Source organism: Abrus precatorius, unplaced genomic scaffold (assembly GCF_003935025.1).
Source record: "Abrus precatorius isolate BTA unplaced genomic scaffold, Abrus_2018 Scaffold7, whole genome shotgun sequence".
Taxonomy (NCBI): Eukaryota; Viridiplantae; Streptophyta; class Magnoliopsida; order Fabales; family Fabaceae; genus Abrus; species Abrus precatorius.
Window position 1 is genome coordinate 4,826,943 of NW_020874417.1, and position 18,759 is coordinate 4,845,701.

The window sequence follows — 18,759 nt, forward strand, 5'->3', positions numbered from 1 at the left end:
TCATATTTATACTATAAGAGTAATTTTTTAAAATTTAAAATATGATTAAAGTCAAAATATACGCTTAATAAGCCTTAAGTTTTTAAATTACAATTATATTAGAAGGATAATTTTATTACCTATAATAGCCATGCTTAACTCAATTTAAATTAATCGGTCGTCTAATGTATTATTGGAATACCAATGGTTATGAAAAAAAATCAAAATGTACAACTCAAGTTAAAATAAAATTTGTAAGAAAACACCTACACATGCATTACTTCTCACCTTTTAACGCAACTGATTGGATCAAAATTCCCTATCGTAACATGGTTACCATTTTCCAATTTTTATTGGATCCAAGCGGAAGTTACATATATTACAACACATGCTATTAAAACGTATACATAAATATTTTTCTCATTACAGATATTGATTATGTTCAATTTTAGGTATTTTTAAGCAATTTATTGTCACATATTAAGTCAAAATTTACGGTCTGACTTATCTGTTAATTTACCTCCCGTGAGAAAACATGTTAATTAAAAAAAAAATCAAATTATAGAGACACACTTGTTGATGTCTTTACATATATACATTTTTTTCTTTCAAAATACATTTAAATTTATAAAAAATTATGAAAATTTCTTTTACACGGAAATATTTTTTCTTAAAACAGTATCATTTATATTTTTGAAACTTATATTAGAAATTATCAAAGCAACTGATAAAATATTACTTTAGTAATTATGTACGTATAAAGAATATGTATAATAAAAGTTATAATTTTAAAATTATAAGAACTAAAAATTTAAACCATACAATCACATAAATAATCAAGACTAAAAATTTATTATCAGTAAAAATCTTGTATTTCTCTTTTAATCTTGATTATTTAAGTATAAGCTAATGATCTATATTGATTATTCTCATTTTCACACCATACAATACATATAAAATATTTTCTTAAATAATGATAATTCAAGATGACGTTGAGCAATGGGACATTAGATAAATTAGTTCATATCTTGCCAGATCAACAAGAAAATAAAGCAAAGTCAAAGGTACTTAAGGAAAGATACATACTAGAAAAAAAGTACGTGGTCGGAAGCGTCAATGCAAGCATGACTTATGTTTCATTGCGAAGAATTCACCAGAATCTGAACTCACCTCTGACCAGTCTTGCGCAGGAACAAAAGACAACTATAGCTCAATAACGGTGTATAAGTTGCTTGCATGCATCCTCGTGCTTTGTGTAATTGTAATAGTCAATTTCAGCCTGATGACAATTCACGTCAAGAATCAAAATTAGCAGCTGGGAAATTCGTAGAAATGAAATTTCAAGAATAGCTCATGATCCTCCAGTTAGCTAATTAAAAACTAATGACCCTGCTATAAAATATAGGGATACCCAAATCTCCAAATGCTCCATAATACGATATTTTTTTATCAAGATCGCATTACGTTGGTAATTGTTTATGCACCATGAAGATCACATATTTTTTATGTTTCATAATAAATACATGTTTAGGAATAAACGTTCTTGTCGTTTTTTGGCACCAGTGCACACAAGGAGTCTTGTAACATGACAAAATTTGATGTTTGGGATAAGGCTTCTGTAAAGTTGAATCCTCTCTAAAAGGATAAAGTAATGGTAAATTCACACTTGATTTAACTTGAAGTTTGTGCTAAAGAAAATGTATCATAATCTTAACCCACTAAAGTTTAAGGATGGAGACACCAGTTCTTGCTCGCTTTAGGGATAAACTTCAGACGAGCTTTTTCCTGGATTATTTATTAGATAATTCTGAATAAATCAGCTATGCAAATGGTTTTTCTCACTCGACCACTTAATGCGATGATTCTGAACTGTTTAACAAGCATTTTACATAAGCAAGATAAGCATGATTAACTAGATGGTTTGATACGAGGCGGAAAATTAAGGACAGATTCTGAAAAGAATGCTTTCAAAAAGTAAAAACAGAAGGACCCTTTTCCTTATTTTTTTTTTATTGTTTTTAATTTCAAACAAGCAAAGGCAGGCCACAATTAGATGCTATCCACAAGATATTCCACCCCATTAAAGTATTTTAGTATATCTCTACCATGTAGCTCCCAAGTGCCCAGCAGTTATCCAAGTGCAAAGAGCATTTTTATATTCTAGGAATTATAAATTTAAAAGCATCTAAACCAAATACACACCTTTCGAATTGCTTTTATGGCAGTCAGCAACTTATCACTGATAAATTCCTCAAGGAAGTCATCCTTATGGAGCGCTTCCAAAGATTCAGGAAGTGAAGCAGGCAATCTCTGAAGAATTTCTGGATTTGGATTAGTATCTGTTGCATACATGAAATGATAAGTCTATTGTTTGATTAATATTTTCATATAAGTGCTGAAAATTATAAGAACCAAATAAAAAAGTATGCAACCATTATGGCAATTGGTAAAAGAACATGAAAAAAAAGGGGGGGGGGGGGGAGAGGGAATGGCAGGAAATTTGGAATTAAAGCTTGGTATAAGTAAATAAAATTCAGTTGAATATGCAGATTCGCTGTGTTTCACTGGGATCCTTAATTAACTTTACTGATATGCTTAGCAAGAAAAATCAAGTTATGCCAGCAAAAAGTAATTTATGCTCAAGTCAAGTTACTAACAAGATTTTAGAAGAAACATAACATGATAACATGAATTACAAACATTGAACTTCTTCCATAAGTTAATATGAACTAAAGTCGCCAATTATTTGAATATCATATAAGCTCATTTTTTTACATAACGAAACATTATGTACAATGCATGCTGTTACACACTATATAATCTAGGCAATATGATCTTACCAACAGGCTCAGGAAGAGAGAGATGTCTACGAAGCCCATCAATGCCAGCAGCAAGTATGGCAGCTAAGCCCAAGTGTGGATTTGCAGAACCATCAAATGATTTCATCTCAAAGTTGCTCGCCAGACCATCAAGAGTTCCAGGTGGAGATGTAGCTCGCAATGGAGCCTCCTTATTTTCATTTCCCCAGAAAAGGTATGCACCACTCCATGTATTAGGTTGTAACCGATCATAACTGCAAAAAAATTGAATAGCATTGTAAGAAAACATAGCAACAGAAGTTCAAGCGATGGTCACTAGCTGATATTTTACCCCCTTTTAACTGTAGAATAACAAATATATAAAAGTTACACACATATTTTACCATAATGCTTGTTAGAGGTTAAAAAAATCCAAGTCCTCCACGTAACAACTTGAGCTTGATCAGTGCTAACAAAATTTGCAGTGCAATGCCATACCATAACATCAGTTTTTGGTCAAAAGAGCAAGAAAAAGATAATGAGAAGAGTAACCTGTTAGGGAGTGGTGCTATAAATGCCAAAATTGAAGGAAGATGATGTAGAATTCCAGCCATAAATTCCTTCCCCACAGTTGATATTCCATGCTTAGATGATCTGTCAGATGCCATAAACACATTTTGGCCATTCTTCCACAAGCTAAGATGCACATGAGATCCAGAACCCAAATCATCTAATGCATACCTTCAATATGACAATAGAAAACTATGTTATGCACATCAAAATGTTTACTTCTGAGCTTTAAGAAAACATTGCACCAGAAGCAATCTTACAGAGTTCAACAGCTGTAATCAAGTTTTATAAACCCGTCAGTACTTTCCCTTCTTTGTTAGGCCTGTTATGCTTCTTTTAACTCCAATACGTGAACAAACGTATTTTTTTTATACATATAGATCAATACCATATATGTCTGTTTGCATCATCAGATTGTAAAAAGCATTAATTGTTAATTTTATGACATAAAAGAACTGATGGTAAACAAATTGATTGAAAATTAATTTATTTTAAATTTGTTTGAGCATTTTGAAGTATATAATTATAACTATTTTAGGAAGGCTGTCGGGTCTTGTTCAAATATTATTAAAATAACTAGATTCAAATCATTGAGGATATTTTTATCTATGCACACAACCAGGATTTTTCACCATAAAAGAAAAAAGCACAGGCTTCTGTGGTGGAGTAATAGAATAGAACACACAGCATCACAATAGAAATTATAGAATTATGTCCAGAGACAGTGTCAAATATTCTGAATTAGAGAGAATAATCACACTTATAACAACTGTCACTTACTTTGGAATAAAAGTTGCCAGCAAGCCGTGCTTTCTAGCAATTGCCCTAACAACTTCACGGGTATAAATTAAGTTGTCTGCAGCTTTAGTACAAGTGGTATATCCCAAACTGAGCTCAAATTGACCTCTTCCAGCCTCAGGATGTATCTACACCATTACAAAAGTGAAAAAGGAAGTTCAATAAATGGGCCACAGGAGACAAGACAACCTCTCAAAAAGAAGCTTCAAACATACTAATAAGGATGACCTTTTAGGGACCTTGGTCATGTATGACAACCAAAATATCAAAAAAATTCATATGTTTATGGGGATTTCTAATGCTTACATTCAGTTTTATGAATATTCTGTTTGGAACTGTCCTCATAAGTCATTATCATTATCACTAGGTTAAAGGCTGTCATTAGGTTTAAGTTCAAGGTAATTTTGAACCTAATCTCTAGTCTTATTTATGTGAAAGCATTCTTAGGAGATAAAAATGATATCCAATGCAAATCAAACAAATCCATTATCATATCTTTCATTTAACTTAAATTTAGGTTAAGGCCTAACTCAATCCTAAAAACTAACTTGTAAGGTGAGGATTGTTTTACATTTTTTATAAGATATTATTTGGCTATATATGTAACTGGTATATGACTTAAAACACATACCTTCATGGTTAGATTTCATCTGGAGCATAAAAATCATGGGACTATTTTTTATTTTTTTTTAATATTGCAGTCAGAAAGTTGCAGGACAAGATAGATAGCACTGGAAAAGCCATGTGGGTTGCACTTAAAAATCCATGGAGTCATGTTAATTGTATTAGAAAAATCCATAGTATCAGAGTTTTTTTTCTACAAGAGTAATACAATATTGAATTTACTATAGGCTTTAATACCATTTTAAATTTAGGTTAAAGTCTAACTCAACCTTAAAAACTAACTCGTAAGGTGAAGATTGTTTTAGTCTTTACAAACTTTTATTTGGCTATGTCTATAGTTGATATGGAACTTCAACAATTGACAATGATCACATCATAAATTTCTTTTTACCTGTTCTACTGAAATGCCCAAGGAATGAAGAGCAGCAACAACTTCATGAAATAGGGGGGAAGCAGCATCAAAAGCTGATGAGGAGCAGTATGGACTTGAGTCAAATGGTATCCATTCTTCTTTCCCTCCCCTGAACAGTTTTTTTTCCACATTTTAACTAGTTTCCATGGTAAATAGCATTATTCAGATCATTAGATAGATAATATCATATCTCATACCTTGTTATGCTCTTTAAGAGAACAAACTCATTCTCAAATCCTGCATTCATTACCTGGAAGAGAAAGCAGACAAAAAGTTAAACACCATCATACTTCCCAACAGAAAAGACGAACTCTGATCATACCAAGTCAAATTCATCTTTCAGAATTTTAGAAACTCTTCTTAAGGCCTCTCTTGGGCAATAATCTGAAGCTTCACCAGGCTTAGCACACAAATCAGCTAAAACCATTTCCTCTTGTTTGTTCCTATATAGAAGAGAGTTGCATAAGTTAAAATTCGATCTTTCTTCTTAACAACACATTTCTGCAGGGAAAAAAAAAGCTACAGCTTAAGATGGCTTCCATAAAGGAAGACATGCTCTTGATCCATGCAATTGCAATTTACTTAATTAACAGATATGAAAACAATCAAACAGAAAAATCATCTAATCAAAAGAAGTATAAGAAATAAGATACATGACAAGATAAACAAAACATGAGTAGTAAAAAATTGAGAAACTGATTCATGGTGCTAAATTGAAATGAGAAAAGACAAAAGGAAATGAAAAATATGAGATATTAATCCAAAACTATCCGTTCCCAAATCTTTAATGAGATACAATAAAATGCCAGTTGAGAGAGTGAAATTGGAAGGTGCACTGTTTTGAGGATACACACAAGTGCAATCGTAACACAACTATATTTCCAGTATCTCACAACTAAGGGGGAAAAGAAAACCTAATTAGCAGTTTAATCATAATACAACATGTTGATCCCTTTATTTCCATTGATTAGTAATTTCTTGAAAAATATAAGAAGTTTAAACAATTTATGTCTGATCACTTGAGAATCAATTGCAGTTATGAAAGCTCAGATATCATCTTATGAAAAATACTATTTACCATGGAATTCTCCTTATAGTAGACAAATCAGGCATTAATCTTGTTTCACCAACTGCAGTTAGACCAGACCCATCAGCAGGTCCATCCATAAAAGAAGAGAATCCTATGGTCGCAAATGCTAAACCAACCCCATTTTTAGCAACAATATCATTGAAACGCTTTTTAGGAACTACCTGAAATAAAATATGACAGCATTTCAGATAATTATTACTAAACTGTATGATTGATCTTTTCTGGTCTTGGACAGCCAGAGTAGAAGTGCCTAACAGGCATACATTTTCACTCCCAGTAACTGCACAAGGAATGAGGGGTGCAGCATCAAAACTAGTAAGAAATTTACAGTGTATTCTGTAATACAGGCGAGAAGAGATTAGAAAGGACAGCAAGAAGTCGAGAACACTTTTTGTGATTTCTAATTATATTTGCATTTAAAGATAATGTCTCAGTCAACAAGGAAAATCTTTGTTTTATTTTTTTACTTTGTAATAAAGAACCGGTACTAAGTATCCTACCGTCCTATGTGTGTCTACAAGTCCAGTAAATGAGTAATATTATATAAACCAATTACACGGCAACCGTGCGCCAACAGACTCTCTTGAGATTTAAAAAGCATATAGCACCAGACATTTTCCTGTCTACTTTTCACTGTGTCAAGTATAAGAATGTAATTAAGAACTTTATCAATCTACTCTCACATTTTGAGAAGTTTCACAACAAAAGTAGCACTTATTTGTGAACAAAAATTACCAAACATAACTGCAGAGAAAATACAGAAAAATTTCTTTTAGTTTACTTCTTCAGGAAGACGGTAGTTCTATTGGCAAACCTTTTTTCTTTGGTAGATTTCATCTTTTTTTTTCCCATGCCAATATTGAAATAAAATGCAATTGACAGTATACAATGATGGGTGTGAGAACTAAGAACTTAAATTTGATTCTAAATGTAAAGATAATAAAGAAGTTTTCTACCACTGGAACTTTCAAAGTAAACGTTTTTCTATATTCTTCCCCCACCCCCCCCACCCCCCACCCCCACCCAAAGTTCACAAATGACAGGTTTCAAGCTACAAAAGATATGAACTATGAAATAACAGCAAAGGGCCTGAGGGAAACTCACACGGCATCTATGCTGTCCTGAACCATCAACCCATATGATACGAACAAGTGACACATCACTCTCTAAGCCATTGTTCAACTTCTGGAGCAAATTACTATGTGAACCAACAGGACAATTTGCTGAACTAATTTTGTAAAAGTGGATTGCATTTCGTGCAAAGATGTCTTTTGCAGCCTCCACAGCCTCGGGGATTGAAAGATCACCATCAATGCAAGCATCACGTAGAACAGAGAAAATAACTTCGCGAGACTTCTTCGCACCTGTTAATAAAGCAAAACAGCTTTAATCAGTAATATTTACACCATATGTGCACAGAGGTGGCCATTTTCAAAGACGGTGAAAGCAACAAAAAAATAAAGGGTCTATTTGATGTCTGAAAATATTTTGTTTCATTTTCAGTTTTTATTTTTAATTACAAAACTACTACTTTTTTTTATTTTATTTTCTATTTTCAAATATTTTCACTGAATATTAAAAATAACTTTTTTCTCTTTTCATTGTTTCCTATACAAATCTTTGAAAACAAAAAACAAGATAAAAATAAGGTAGCAATTTTGTAATTAAAAGTAAAATATAAAATCAAAATAGAAAATGTTTTCTGAAATCAAATAGCCCCTAAATGTTGCACTCATTTTCCATAAAAGAACTTCAACCAATTGTTCAACAGATTCAGAACATCAATTTGTTAGCTACATTAGCCTTTGGACTCCCAAGAAGTTATGAAATTTAAAATATTCAAAAGCATGCAAGTTGAAATCATAATAACTGATATATTTATTAATACTCATTATATTTCAATGTGTAGTTAAACCTTACAACAACTAGCAATGCATTATGTTTATTTGGCTTTCTATGACGATACTGATTATGGTGATCTAAGCAAGGCTATAGCATCAATGTGAAAAATGATACTCAGATGCAGACATGATGTCAAATAAAGAACCAAGAAATTATCTCCTCCATTACCACAGAAGGAATAAATTGCTACATATCAGTTGTTGATAAGCAACAAAAGGAGCTAGTTCATAAATCAAGTGAGAACTGACAAGTTGTTAACAAACAGACAGTACATTGCTACCTTTTTCTCTTTTTCATGTCTGATAAACAATTTAACTATATATTAGCAATAAACTGGTCAGCTTATGTGTCAGTGAAATTTAAGAGTCAGGTACACATGTATAAATATCAAGACAGCATAGCAAACAGCTTATATTTCATGACAAAAGGAACAAGATACACTTCAAGGTTGTTATGTACAACAGAAAATGAGCAGGAGAAACTGAAACAACCACAACAAAGCACTTAAGTATAATCTTTAAATTTTGGTGTCATAATAGATGTTAACCAACCTAAGTAGAATGTTTCAGGAAATGCATAGCCATCAGTACTGAACATCACCTGCAACGCAAAGCTTTTCTTGTGAGACATTGAATGTCTTGGCCTGCAGTTATTCTCTCACAATCTATATGTTTCGTTTGACTACTCATAAAGTTCACAAATATTCTAATTCTAATTATATTACATACGATAAGACACTTCTAAAAACAACTTAATTTTTTATTTTAGTACATTACAAAAAGCAGCTTCATACACTATCTTTAACTTTTCAACTAAAAACATTTAAGAGAATTTAACGAAGGTACAAGTTTTACTTTTTATTCAAAATTAAATATACATTTTGAGACTTTCCAACATCAATCAGGATATAGATTGGAGAGGTAAAATTCTATAAAACTAATTTTTTGCTAAAATGTCAATGTCAATGTCAAGAGTCGATATACATATATTTTGATCAAAGAGAGAGAGGAGGGTGATGAAATGAAAGGTATCTGAAAGAAAGAAGATAAGATGTTGCTACAAGACTTCAACACTTATACTAGATTATATAATTGGTAAATGTATAACCCTTGTTTTATATTTAAGTAATGCAAACTTTTAATATTAGTTCCACATACCACATGATTTCTTTTGTTCTAGAGCATGGTACATATACCTGAAAGTTTTTATTTCAGTGAAAATTATTTGGACTGCTTATATTGTCACCTTATTTATTGGAGCCAGCTCTAATAGCTCTTTCACTGCAGAAGTCATCCCATGTACACTAAGCTTTGGAATTGCCAACCCAAAATCAAGGTAAACCTGAATGAGAAAATTGTGTCACCTGCCAGTGAAACTGTAATCCAAATTCAGATATAATAACACAAGCCATGGAGTAGTGAAATGTTTGCCTGTGAGTAAACAGATGCCAGATATGATGCTTCCCTTGAGAATGGATAGGATGCATGTAAAAGAACAATTCGAGACTTCGAATATTTCTTGTGCTCAAGAACTGCACGTAGATGAAGAGGATTCGACAATCGCATATCCAAATCTTTATCCCCAAAGCTAGGTATCAAAATAACAAATTTGTATATTAGGTATGAGTAAGGGTTATTATCAAGCAGAGAATAATGATGATGTGTGTCCTGACAACTGTAAATATGAAAACAAACCGCATCTTTGACATTTAGGACAATTGTGCTAAATCCTAGAAGTTGATAAGGCACCTACTAGTTTCACCCCATTAACATCAATGATGTGTTGAGACTCAAATGCAAGATGAATATGCTTTATATGTTCAAGTAACCTTATTTAGGTCATGTTAAACACTTAGATACTCAAATTATTTCAATTAAACTTATCTTAGTATTTTATTTTTTTTTATTATTATTATTATTATCAAGCCTTATCCTAGTAGCAGAGGTTAGCTACATAGATCATATAGCGTTATTGAGCTTGGTCAAAAATTAAATGTGCAAAAATATTATATTATCAACCCAAAGAGTTACCCATATCTCAAGCTTATATCTTCCCCCAAAAGTGTTTGGATATCTATATATATATATAAAAGTATTAAACAATTGAAAACCATCCATTACCCTGTGTGTATCTGCATTGGCAAGTCATATGACTGAGCAACTTCCAAACTTTGTAAGAAGATGTAGTCAATAAGATTTTTGTTCGCTATTCGGACAGGCTTCCCAGCTGAAAGTATAGAATGATGAGTACGAATATCCTGAATCAGACCATATTAAAACCAAACCCGCATACTCCACTCACCAATCAACACCTGCCTCAGACCCTCCTCAGCATCCTTTTTGGTGACATTGGTATTGATTTCTAGGCCACTGCGGTATGCAGCTATGCTTTTCAATCCAAAGATCTCGCCAGCAACTGTAACAGTATTGCTAAGGAACCTAGCTAAAACATTATTCTTATAAAGCTAAGACCCCATTGTGTGTGTGGGTGTAGGCAGAGAGAGAGAAAGAGACATATAAAGGATATGATTTCAACTTTGAGACAAATTCATTAGTAAATGAATCCACGGTCCAAGATCCATCATGCAAATCCTTCAGGGTGCATCAGATATAGATATAAGATGACATAAAAAGATATCTTAGAAGCAGAATGTAAATACAATTGCAAATAGAAAGATGTGATGAAGTAGAAGGCAGCAAAATATACAACAGAACAATTCCATCATCCTTAACTAACAACATTGGCCTTCATTCAGAGACTAATACAGAGAATAATTTTCCTAAAAATATTAATTTCTACAAATTTGACAAGTTCAATTTTAGACTCAACATCAACATAATAATCCATAAAGAAAATAAAACCTTCACTGTTCAGAAAAAAAAAAAAAGAGGAAATAAATTTTGATATGGCTAAATATATTTTTCAATTTCAATCACCAGAATAAAGAAAACATTAAGAGTAAAAAGTAGGTAAAGGAGGCTCTCTTGAAGGAGATAGATAGAAATCATGGAAAGGAAAGAAAAACATCAAAACTAAGTATGTAAATTAAGTTCCTGTAAGATCTTCACATGCATTACCAAACTATTCTATAATTATAGGCACCAAGAAACCAGAGAATTCATCCTCATTTGAAAAATTCTGGTTCTCTCAGAGAACAAATAGCCTTATGGCCTGTGATCGTGCTCTGTATTGAAACTAGAGACTGTAAGGATAAAATTCCCTTTTCACAGTCACTTATACACTATAGCACCATAAAATGTTGACAAGTAAATCATTTGTCAGTTTCTTCCTTTCTTTCTTTCCCCTTAATATTGAAACTATCCATGAGCACATGTAGACTGTTGTTTAACACTTAAAACCCCCAAAAATCGAGAGTAAAGCTGTGAGATTAAATCAACTAAAAGAGTGAAAGCTACCGTGGTCATCAGATCTAAAAGGCAAAAGGCGGTGGCAATGTTATGAATCCCAATTGAGTAAAATAAGAAGCTCAATTTGGTACTCAAGTCATGAGGCTCTTCCACTCAGTACACTAGTCACTTGGGTTAGGCTCTCCTACTTAATCCATGGGATTCTCTCAAAATTACTTTTTTTTTTTTACTATCCAAATATATGAATTATAGTAATTTTGAAATACCCAATCCAAACACAACTTTAAGAAATTTCAGCAAGTAGAAAAAAGCATAACCCAAGAAGACAGCAAACTATGTAGACGGCATGGTTACTAATACAAGTTAAAAAAAGAGAACAATAAAGAACCTAAAACTATAACAGCAATGCAGATTAAAAGTGAATCTCACTTGTTCAAGGATTTTCTCAGCCACCCGTTCAATTCTTAAGATTCTACCAAAAAAAGGTGTAAAACTCCTATGCCATTCTATGTCATGCTTTTTGTCCAATTCTAAGCCATCATCAATGAGTATGGCAGAGATTCTTGCAGCTTTGAAGCAAGTTGAGCATATAGATTGTATTCCAGAGACTCCACGGTATTCTTCAACACCTTGCAAAGATAACTTGGCTCCATACAGCTCAGCAATATCTCTTAAATTTCTCTGTCATTACATAATAGACTGTCATAACAAGATTCCAGATCGAAAATATTGAAATTTCTCCAAACAAACATTCTAGAGGACAATAATATTTTAGCAAATATAGGTTGAACTGGAAGCCAAGCCACGTATGCTGAAATCTGCATCAAAATGTCAAGCACTCTGATTCATGGAAACAGGACTGTCACTCATGTAGTAACATAACTGATGAAAAACTTAACGAGTTACGTTCTTACAGCAGGCATTTCCAGTTGCTTACACATTTGAAGCACCACATAAAACAGTAAGTTTAAAATAAAATGAAGTTTATGTATTGCTCTGTATGAACAGAAAACGAATAAGTGTTACTGACTGACAGCAGAACTCAAAGCACCACCAGGCATGTCAACAATTTGTCAGAAAATATTCAAGAATCCGTTCTATCGCTACAGAAAGTAAAATTTGCTTTCTTCACTTTACTTCCTAATTATGAGTAATGAAATGCATATCTCAGATTTCTTTGTTCAGTATTGTGACGGCAGATTTCAGTCCTCCTAAAGAAGCGAGTAAACAGTCTAAACCCAAAATAATAAACTAAATGCAACACTATTTAATTCCCAACGTGAAAACTACAAATCCTTGAGAATGTCAAATATCTACACCGTTCGCAAAAATGTGGCATCGTATAACATAACAGATTCGCAGTGAAACTTGACAAGAAAGACCAAACTCCCTGTTATCAGACCGTTGACTTCGGCCGTTAGAAATATTAATCGATGTTCACAGCGTAACAGAGTTAAAAATAAAAGTTGAAAGGTGAAAGCAGATTTTGATACAACACGTGTAGGAAAAGATTAGAGAGTAAATGGCGATTGACTAAGGCGTTGAAAAAGCGAGGAAGAAGTTAGTTAAGTTACCTTGAAGGATAGAGAGTGTTGTGAGAAAGCAACGGCATCACCATAGGCTTCAGAAAAGGCATGGATGAAAGCGAAGTTGGAGTCTAGAGCAACTATGTTGTGAGCGTGAGCGTCCACGAGCTCCACCTCCTCCACCGCCTTTCTCAACTCACTCAAATCCATTATCTCTCTCTCTCTCACTCTCTGCGTGTGTGATGATTGCCAGAGGATTGCTTCGAAGTTCAGAAATGGTCAAAGTCACACATACGACAACTTTGCGTTTGGGAGTGAATATAGGAGTATAACTACTGCTTCTGATGTTATTTATCCGTTAAAAAATTATATAAATTAAGAAATTTGATTATTTTGTTAAATTAATTATACTGTTTTAACACAGTACAATAGTTTCACTTAAGGGATATTTTGGTCAATTGATGCTTCTGTTTTTGAGAGTCGAGCCAGTACATTACCGTCTAGTTTATTCTGCTTGGAATCTCTACAAAAATCACATTAAATTACATCTTAAAATGAAAATTACAATTTATAATATTAAAATTGATTCATACTTAAATGAATTAAAACGTGTTATTTGCATCCACCTGCAAAATAATTATCAATGTCAAGAGTTTGTTAACTTATGCAGAAACATTTTCTCATGTAAATCAGGCACTGTATTTTATAAATTAACCCATTCAGTTTTTGGTCTCGTTGGCTAATTCCATCGCTGAAGTATATTAAACTACCAAACAAGTATAAAGTAGGGGCTAAGCCCCAAAACTAGCCGTGAGTCGGTGTTTGTAAAAAATAAAATCGATTAAATTGAGTTTTATTAGGGATTAAGATTAATTAACTTTGGAGTATATGAAGATTTTCTCACGTGGGCTCGTGTAATGCATCAAGACACAATTGGCATGTCTAGGTTCGTGGGACAATGTAAACGTGGAAGAAGGTTACATATAATAGTATGTTCTATAAATAGAACTTCGTTATCAAGAGAGCTAGCGAATGCAGACCTATTCCTTTTGGGTATGGGTACTGAAAATAGCACTCATGGGAGCCAAAGCCCAAGTCTGTATTAGGCCACAGTTAAGATTGGTTTATTATAAAATAAATAATGTTAAGATGTTTTTTTTTTCTAATTATTTTCAAAATTTTGCTCATATTCACTTTACCAAATAGTAATCGGTGAATCTTAGTGAGAAAACTAATTATAATAACACTGTGAATTGTTTTTATATATTTTATTATAGTCTTGATAGTTAATATTTTCTAAATAATTATAATTCTCCCTTACGAAAAGCTTAACGATTTTACGGGTATCGTTTATCCTAAGTCTTTTTATGTTACTTGTTGGAAACAGTAAATTTTATATCCAAATCATTCATTACCACTTTCACAATTTTTCTTTCGTATTTTGGTTTATTTATTTGTATGTTTTAAAAATACTTTAATTAAAAACATGTTTAAAAAATTATAATAAATATGTGTTTTTAATATTTATTTTAGTACTTTTCAAAATTGTAAAATATTGATAAATTATATAGTAAAATCACTTTTATTATCTTAATTATCAGTGTTAAATTTTATTAAAATTAAATAATTATAAAAATTCAACTAACTTTTTTTATTTTATATATTTCAATAACATATATTACATCATAGAGAATCGCATTATAATGGCATACGTTATATGAGAATTATACCGATTAACAACTTTTTATTAAATAGAATTATTTTAAAATTCATTGTTAAATTAAAAATTATTGTAAATAAATTATATTTATAAATGGATTTTTTTCCATTAAAAAAAATGAGCACACCTTAAAATAAAGTGAAAGTCCGTATCTATAATCGTCTTACATTTAAATACAGAGTATGAAGGTGTCCAATCAAATTTATACCTGCACAATAAGTAATTAGATTTTCAATTTTTGTTTTATTTAAAGACATTTATGTTTATATATTTAATATTTGTTCTTGCCTTATTGGCCCCAGAAAATTAAATTCACGGTTGACTGTTGACTTCAATTGGTCAAAGAAGAGGGAAACAAGACGTAACGCAACCCTACACGACTTCCAAATCCCAAACATTAGAGCCCTCCCCCAGTAGTATACCCACCATATCATAAATATTGCTCCCCGTACCCGCCGAACATTCCAGCTTCATAATGCTTCCAATAAAAGATATAATTTGTTGGTAAAATAAATTATTTTTATTAAAATAATCTTTGAAGTTATTGTAATAATCAATCGATATTAATTTTAAATTTATATCAATAATTAAATAAAATTATTATTGAAAAAATAAGTTATAAATAACTTTTGATATTTTAAAATGACAAATAAATGAATAGTATATATATATATATAACATTTAATACGAGAGAAATAAGTATATAATAGGGTACTTTGGAATTAAAGATGGCAAAATTACCTTACCAATGCATATTTGCAATTTAAAACTCGTTTAATAAGTACAGAATAAATTTTTAGCCACGAATAGAAATAACAAATATATACTGTCCACACTCGCCTGACCCGTTCGTCAACACTTTAAAATAAGTTAGCCACAAAAAATCTGAGCAACGGTGTTGTTCATATTTAGAGTCTTATCTTATATATATTGAAAAGGATAGCTGACTTATCTGAAAAAGAAATATTATTTTCAAACTTATCATATTATATGTATGTGGTTTGCACCATATGTGTATATATATATAATTAAATGTGAACTATGTATGTTTACCAATTAGTTCCTTTCTTGTGATGTTATGTAGTTTTTGTTGCATTCAACTTTTTAAATTTAATCTTAATTTTATTTTTTTAATAAATTTTTGTTAATTTAAAATTTTATCCGTTTAATTTAATTACATTTAACAAGGGAAATATTTATTAATAAAAATTAAAGTATTGATACTTTTAAATGTGATTTTTATCAATTCAATCGACTGAATTATAACTTATATATTACTTAATATTTATATCATAATTTATCAAAATTATAAAAATATAATCATAAAAATTTTATATATTTTAAAATTTTTATATTATATTAAATTTCGTACACCAACACGAATTGATATATACTTCCTTTAACATACAAATATTAGACATCACATGCATGTAAAATAAGACTCGTTTTCTAAGAAGTTTATTATGAATTAAGATGGTATCATAATAAATTTAGATCTACTATCAATATAAAACTCTTTTATATTGTTAGTTAATTTTGTCTTGACATCGCATCAAATTTCGATAATCCAAAAGACTATCAACTTAGCTCTATAAAATTATAAATAAAATTCCATTAGTCCTTCAAATTTTGGGACAATAAATTAGTTCTTTAAAAGTTTAAATTGCCACTATGTTATTTAAAAAAATCATCATTGATTAATTTTTTTTAGAATATAATTTATAATCAAATTAGGATCTAAAATATTTTAAAAATTACCAAAACTAATATTCACAAAATGTTGACAAAAAAAATATTAAAATTAAACTGAAAGTATGTATTTATAATTTTTTTTATATTTATTTATATCTAATCTGAATATGAATGTATCTAATTAAATTTATACTTGATTGATGATTAAACTTTCTTTGATTTAAATATTTGTTGTAAGCATATATTTAATGATTTTATTATATAGATACAATAATTATTTAAATAAATGTGCATTTCACATGCTGTGTCAAGTTAAATTTATACTTGCATGGTAATTAAATTTTGTTTAATTAAAGATTTGGTGTAAACATGCATTTAATGATTATTGTGGAGCGCCCCAGAAATTAAAATCGTGGTTGACTCCGACGGATCCCGGTATAGGGGCAATTCCATACAGCGGACGGCAATAGCCATTAGGGGGAAAAGAGGGAGAAAAGGGAATAAAGTAAAGTTCCACATTTTGTAAAATTGTGTTGTATTTGTATGAATGAAATAAGAGAAAGAATTTTTAAAAAGTAAAAATAAAAAGAATATGTTATTTAAGGTATTGTTTATTTTAGTTTTGAGATGCCTCACGATTTTGTCTTCAAAAAGCTTTTTGATGGGATGTAAGTGTTTGAGGGATTGAGGGATGGAACAAAATTGAATGAGAAAAAAAAAATATATCAATTTACAAGATCCCAAATTCTGAAACTCGATGATGTTTAGAGTTTCGTTTAAAGTCTCGATGATAATGTTACTACGGTATTAAATTATCCTGTGTGTACCTACTAAACTAATCTTTATTTATGTTTTTTAAGAAAATCTGTTTTTTTGAAGATTAATGTCAAAATCACAACTAAAAAATATTTAGTATTTGTTTATTTCTGCTTTGATTTTTAATTTTTAAAATTATATTTTAAAATAAATTTTAAAACTTTTCTTGAAAAAATAAAAATAAAATTTGTTTGTTTATTTAGTTTTCAAAACTATTTTTAAGATGAGAAAATAAAAAAATTGTTCAATAAATTTATTTTTAAAATAAAACATTAAATTGAAAATTTATTAAAATATTAAAATTTAATTAATGTTAAACTAAAATATTTTAATAAATTACAAAATATAATTTAATATTAAAATAAAAATAATAATTAATTTTAAACTTAAAATATTTTTTTAATAAGTAAATATAAATAGTATGAATAAGTAATATCACAAAGAAAACAAATAAATATATTTTTAGATGTCTTAAAAAGAAATCAAAACATCTTATAGGTTATTTTTATTTTTTAGTTTTGAAATTGAAAATGAAAATTTTTTTAAAAATAAATTTAAAAAACTTAGGTTAACAAATAATTAATTTTTTTATTTTTAAAAAAATAAATTTATATTTAAAAAGAAAATGCTCTTAGTTGGATATCACTATTTTATAATACTTGAAAAAAAATGTACTTATGATTCATGATAAATTAATCTTTTAAACAAAAAATAAAATGCTAATTAACATTAACAAGATCTGAATCACTTGCAGTTTTGGATTCGCTTAAGTAAAAATTTTTTACTTAAGTGAATTTTGATAAAAAATAATTTTGACTTAAGCTAAAACTAAATTCGCTTAAGCAAATTTAGAAAGAGTAGCAAAAAAACTAGAAGAAAAAAAGAAAAATAGAGGCTAGGAAGAAGACTAGAGATGAGGCAAGAGCACAAGGGAGAGGGAGAGTAGAAGAAAGCTAATAGAGGAAAGGAAAAAGGGTTAGATGAGGAGAGAAGGGAAGGGGGACGAGTGGGGGTGAAGGGGAGGAGAGGAGAGAAGAGCTAAATGAGAAGAGAGGGGAAGGAGACTAGTTGGGCCGAAGGAAGAAGAGATGAGGAAGGGGAGGAAAGAAAGGGACTGAGTAAGAAGGAAGAAGGAAGATGATGACTGGATTGGAAGGAGAGAATAAGAGAGAAAATCGAAGTAACAACAAGAAGGAAACATTTTCTTTTTCCTGCGTATTTTCACTTAAGCGAATCCAGATTCGCTTAAGTGAAAATACGCAGGAAGAAGAAGATAATTCGCTTAAATAAAAATACGTAGAAAGAAGAAGATGTTGCAGTGTATTTTCGTTTTCGCTTAAGTAAATTTTTTTAGCTTAAACGAAATTGACTTAAGCAAATTTTTTTTTAGCTTAAGCTAAAATTATTTTTTACCAAAATTAGCTTAAGCGAATTCAAAATTGCAGCCTGCAATTTTCACTAGAA

At 30.5% G+C, this 18,759-nt stretch overlaps 1 protein-coding gene across 1 annotated transcript; it reads right to left on the minus strand.

Moving 5' to 3' along the window:
* Positions 1-840: 840 nt before the first annotated feature.
* On the minus strand, positions 841-13,389 carry LOC113871009 (protein fluG). The gene is made up of 18 exons (XM_027507666.1): positions 13,116-13,389; positions 11,971-12,222; positions 10,700-10,764; positions 10,475-10,590; positions 10,294-10,399; positions 9,604-9,760; positions 9,419-9,514; positions 8,725-8,773; positions 7,376-7,635; positions 6,260-6,432; positions 5,504-5,624; positions 5,379-5,431; positions 5,161-5,290; positions 4,128-4,273; positions 3,330-3,518; positions 2,820-3,052; positions 2,182-2,318; positions 841-1,258 (listed from the first exon to the last, which is right to left on the minus strand). The coding sequence occupies exons 1-18, from the start codon at positions 13,275-13,277 to the stop codon at positions 1,190-1,192; spliced, it is 2,514 nt and encodes an 837-aa protein (XP_027363467.1). The 5' UTR covers positions 13,278-13,389; the 3' UTR covers positions 841-1,189.
* Between the last annotated feature and the right edge of the window lie 5,370 nt (positions 13,390-18,759).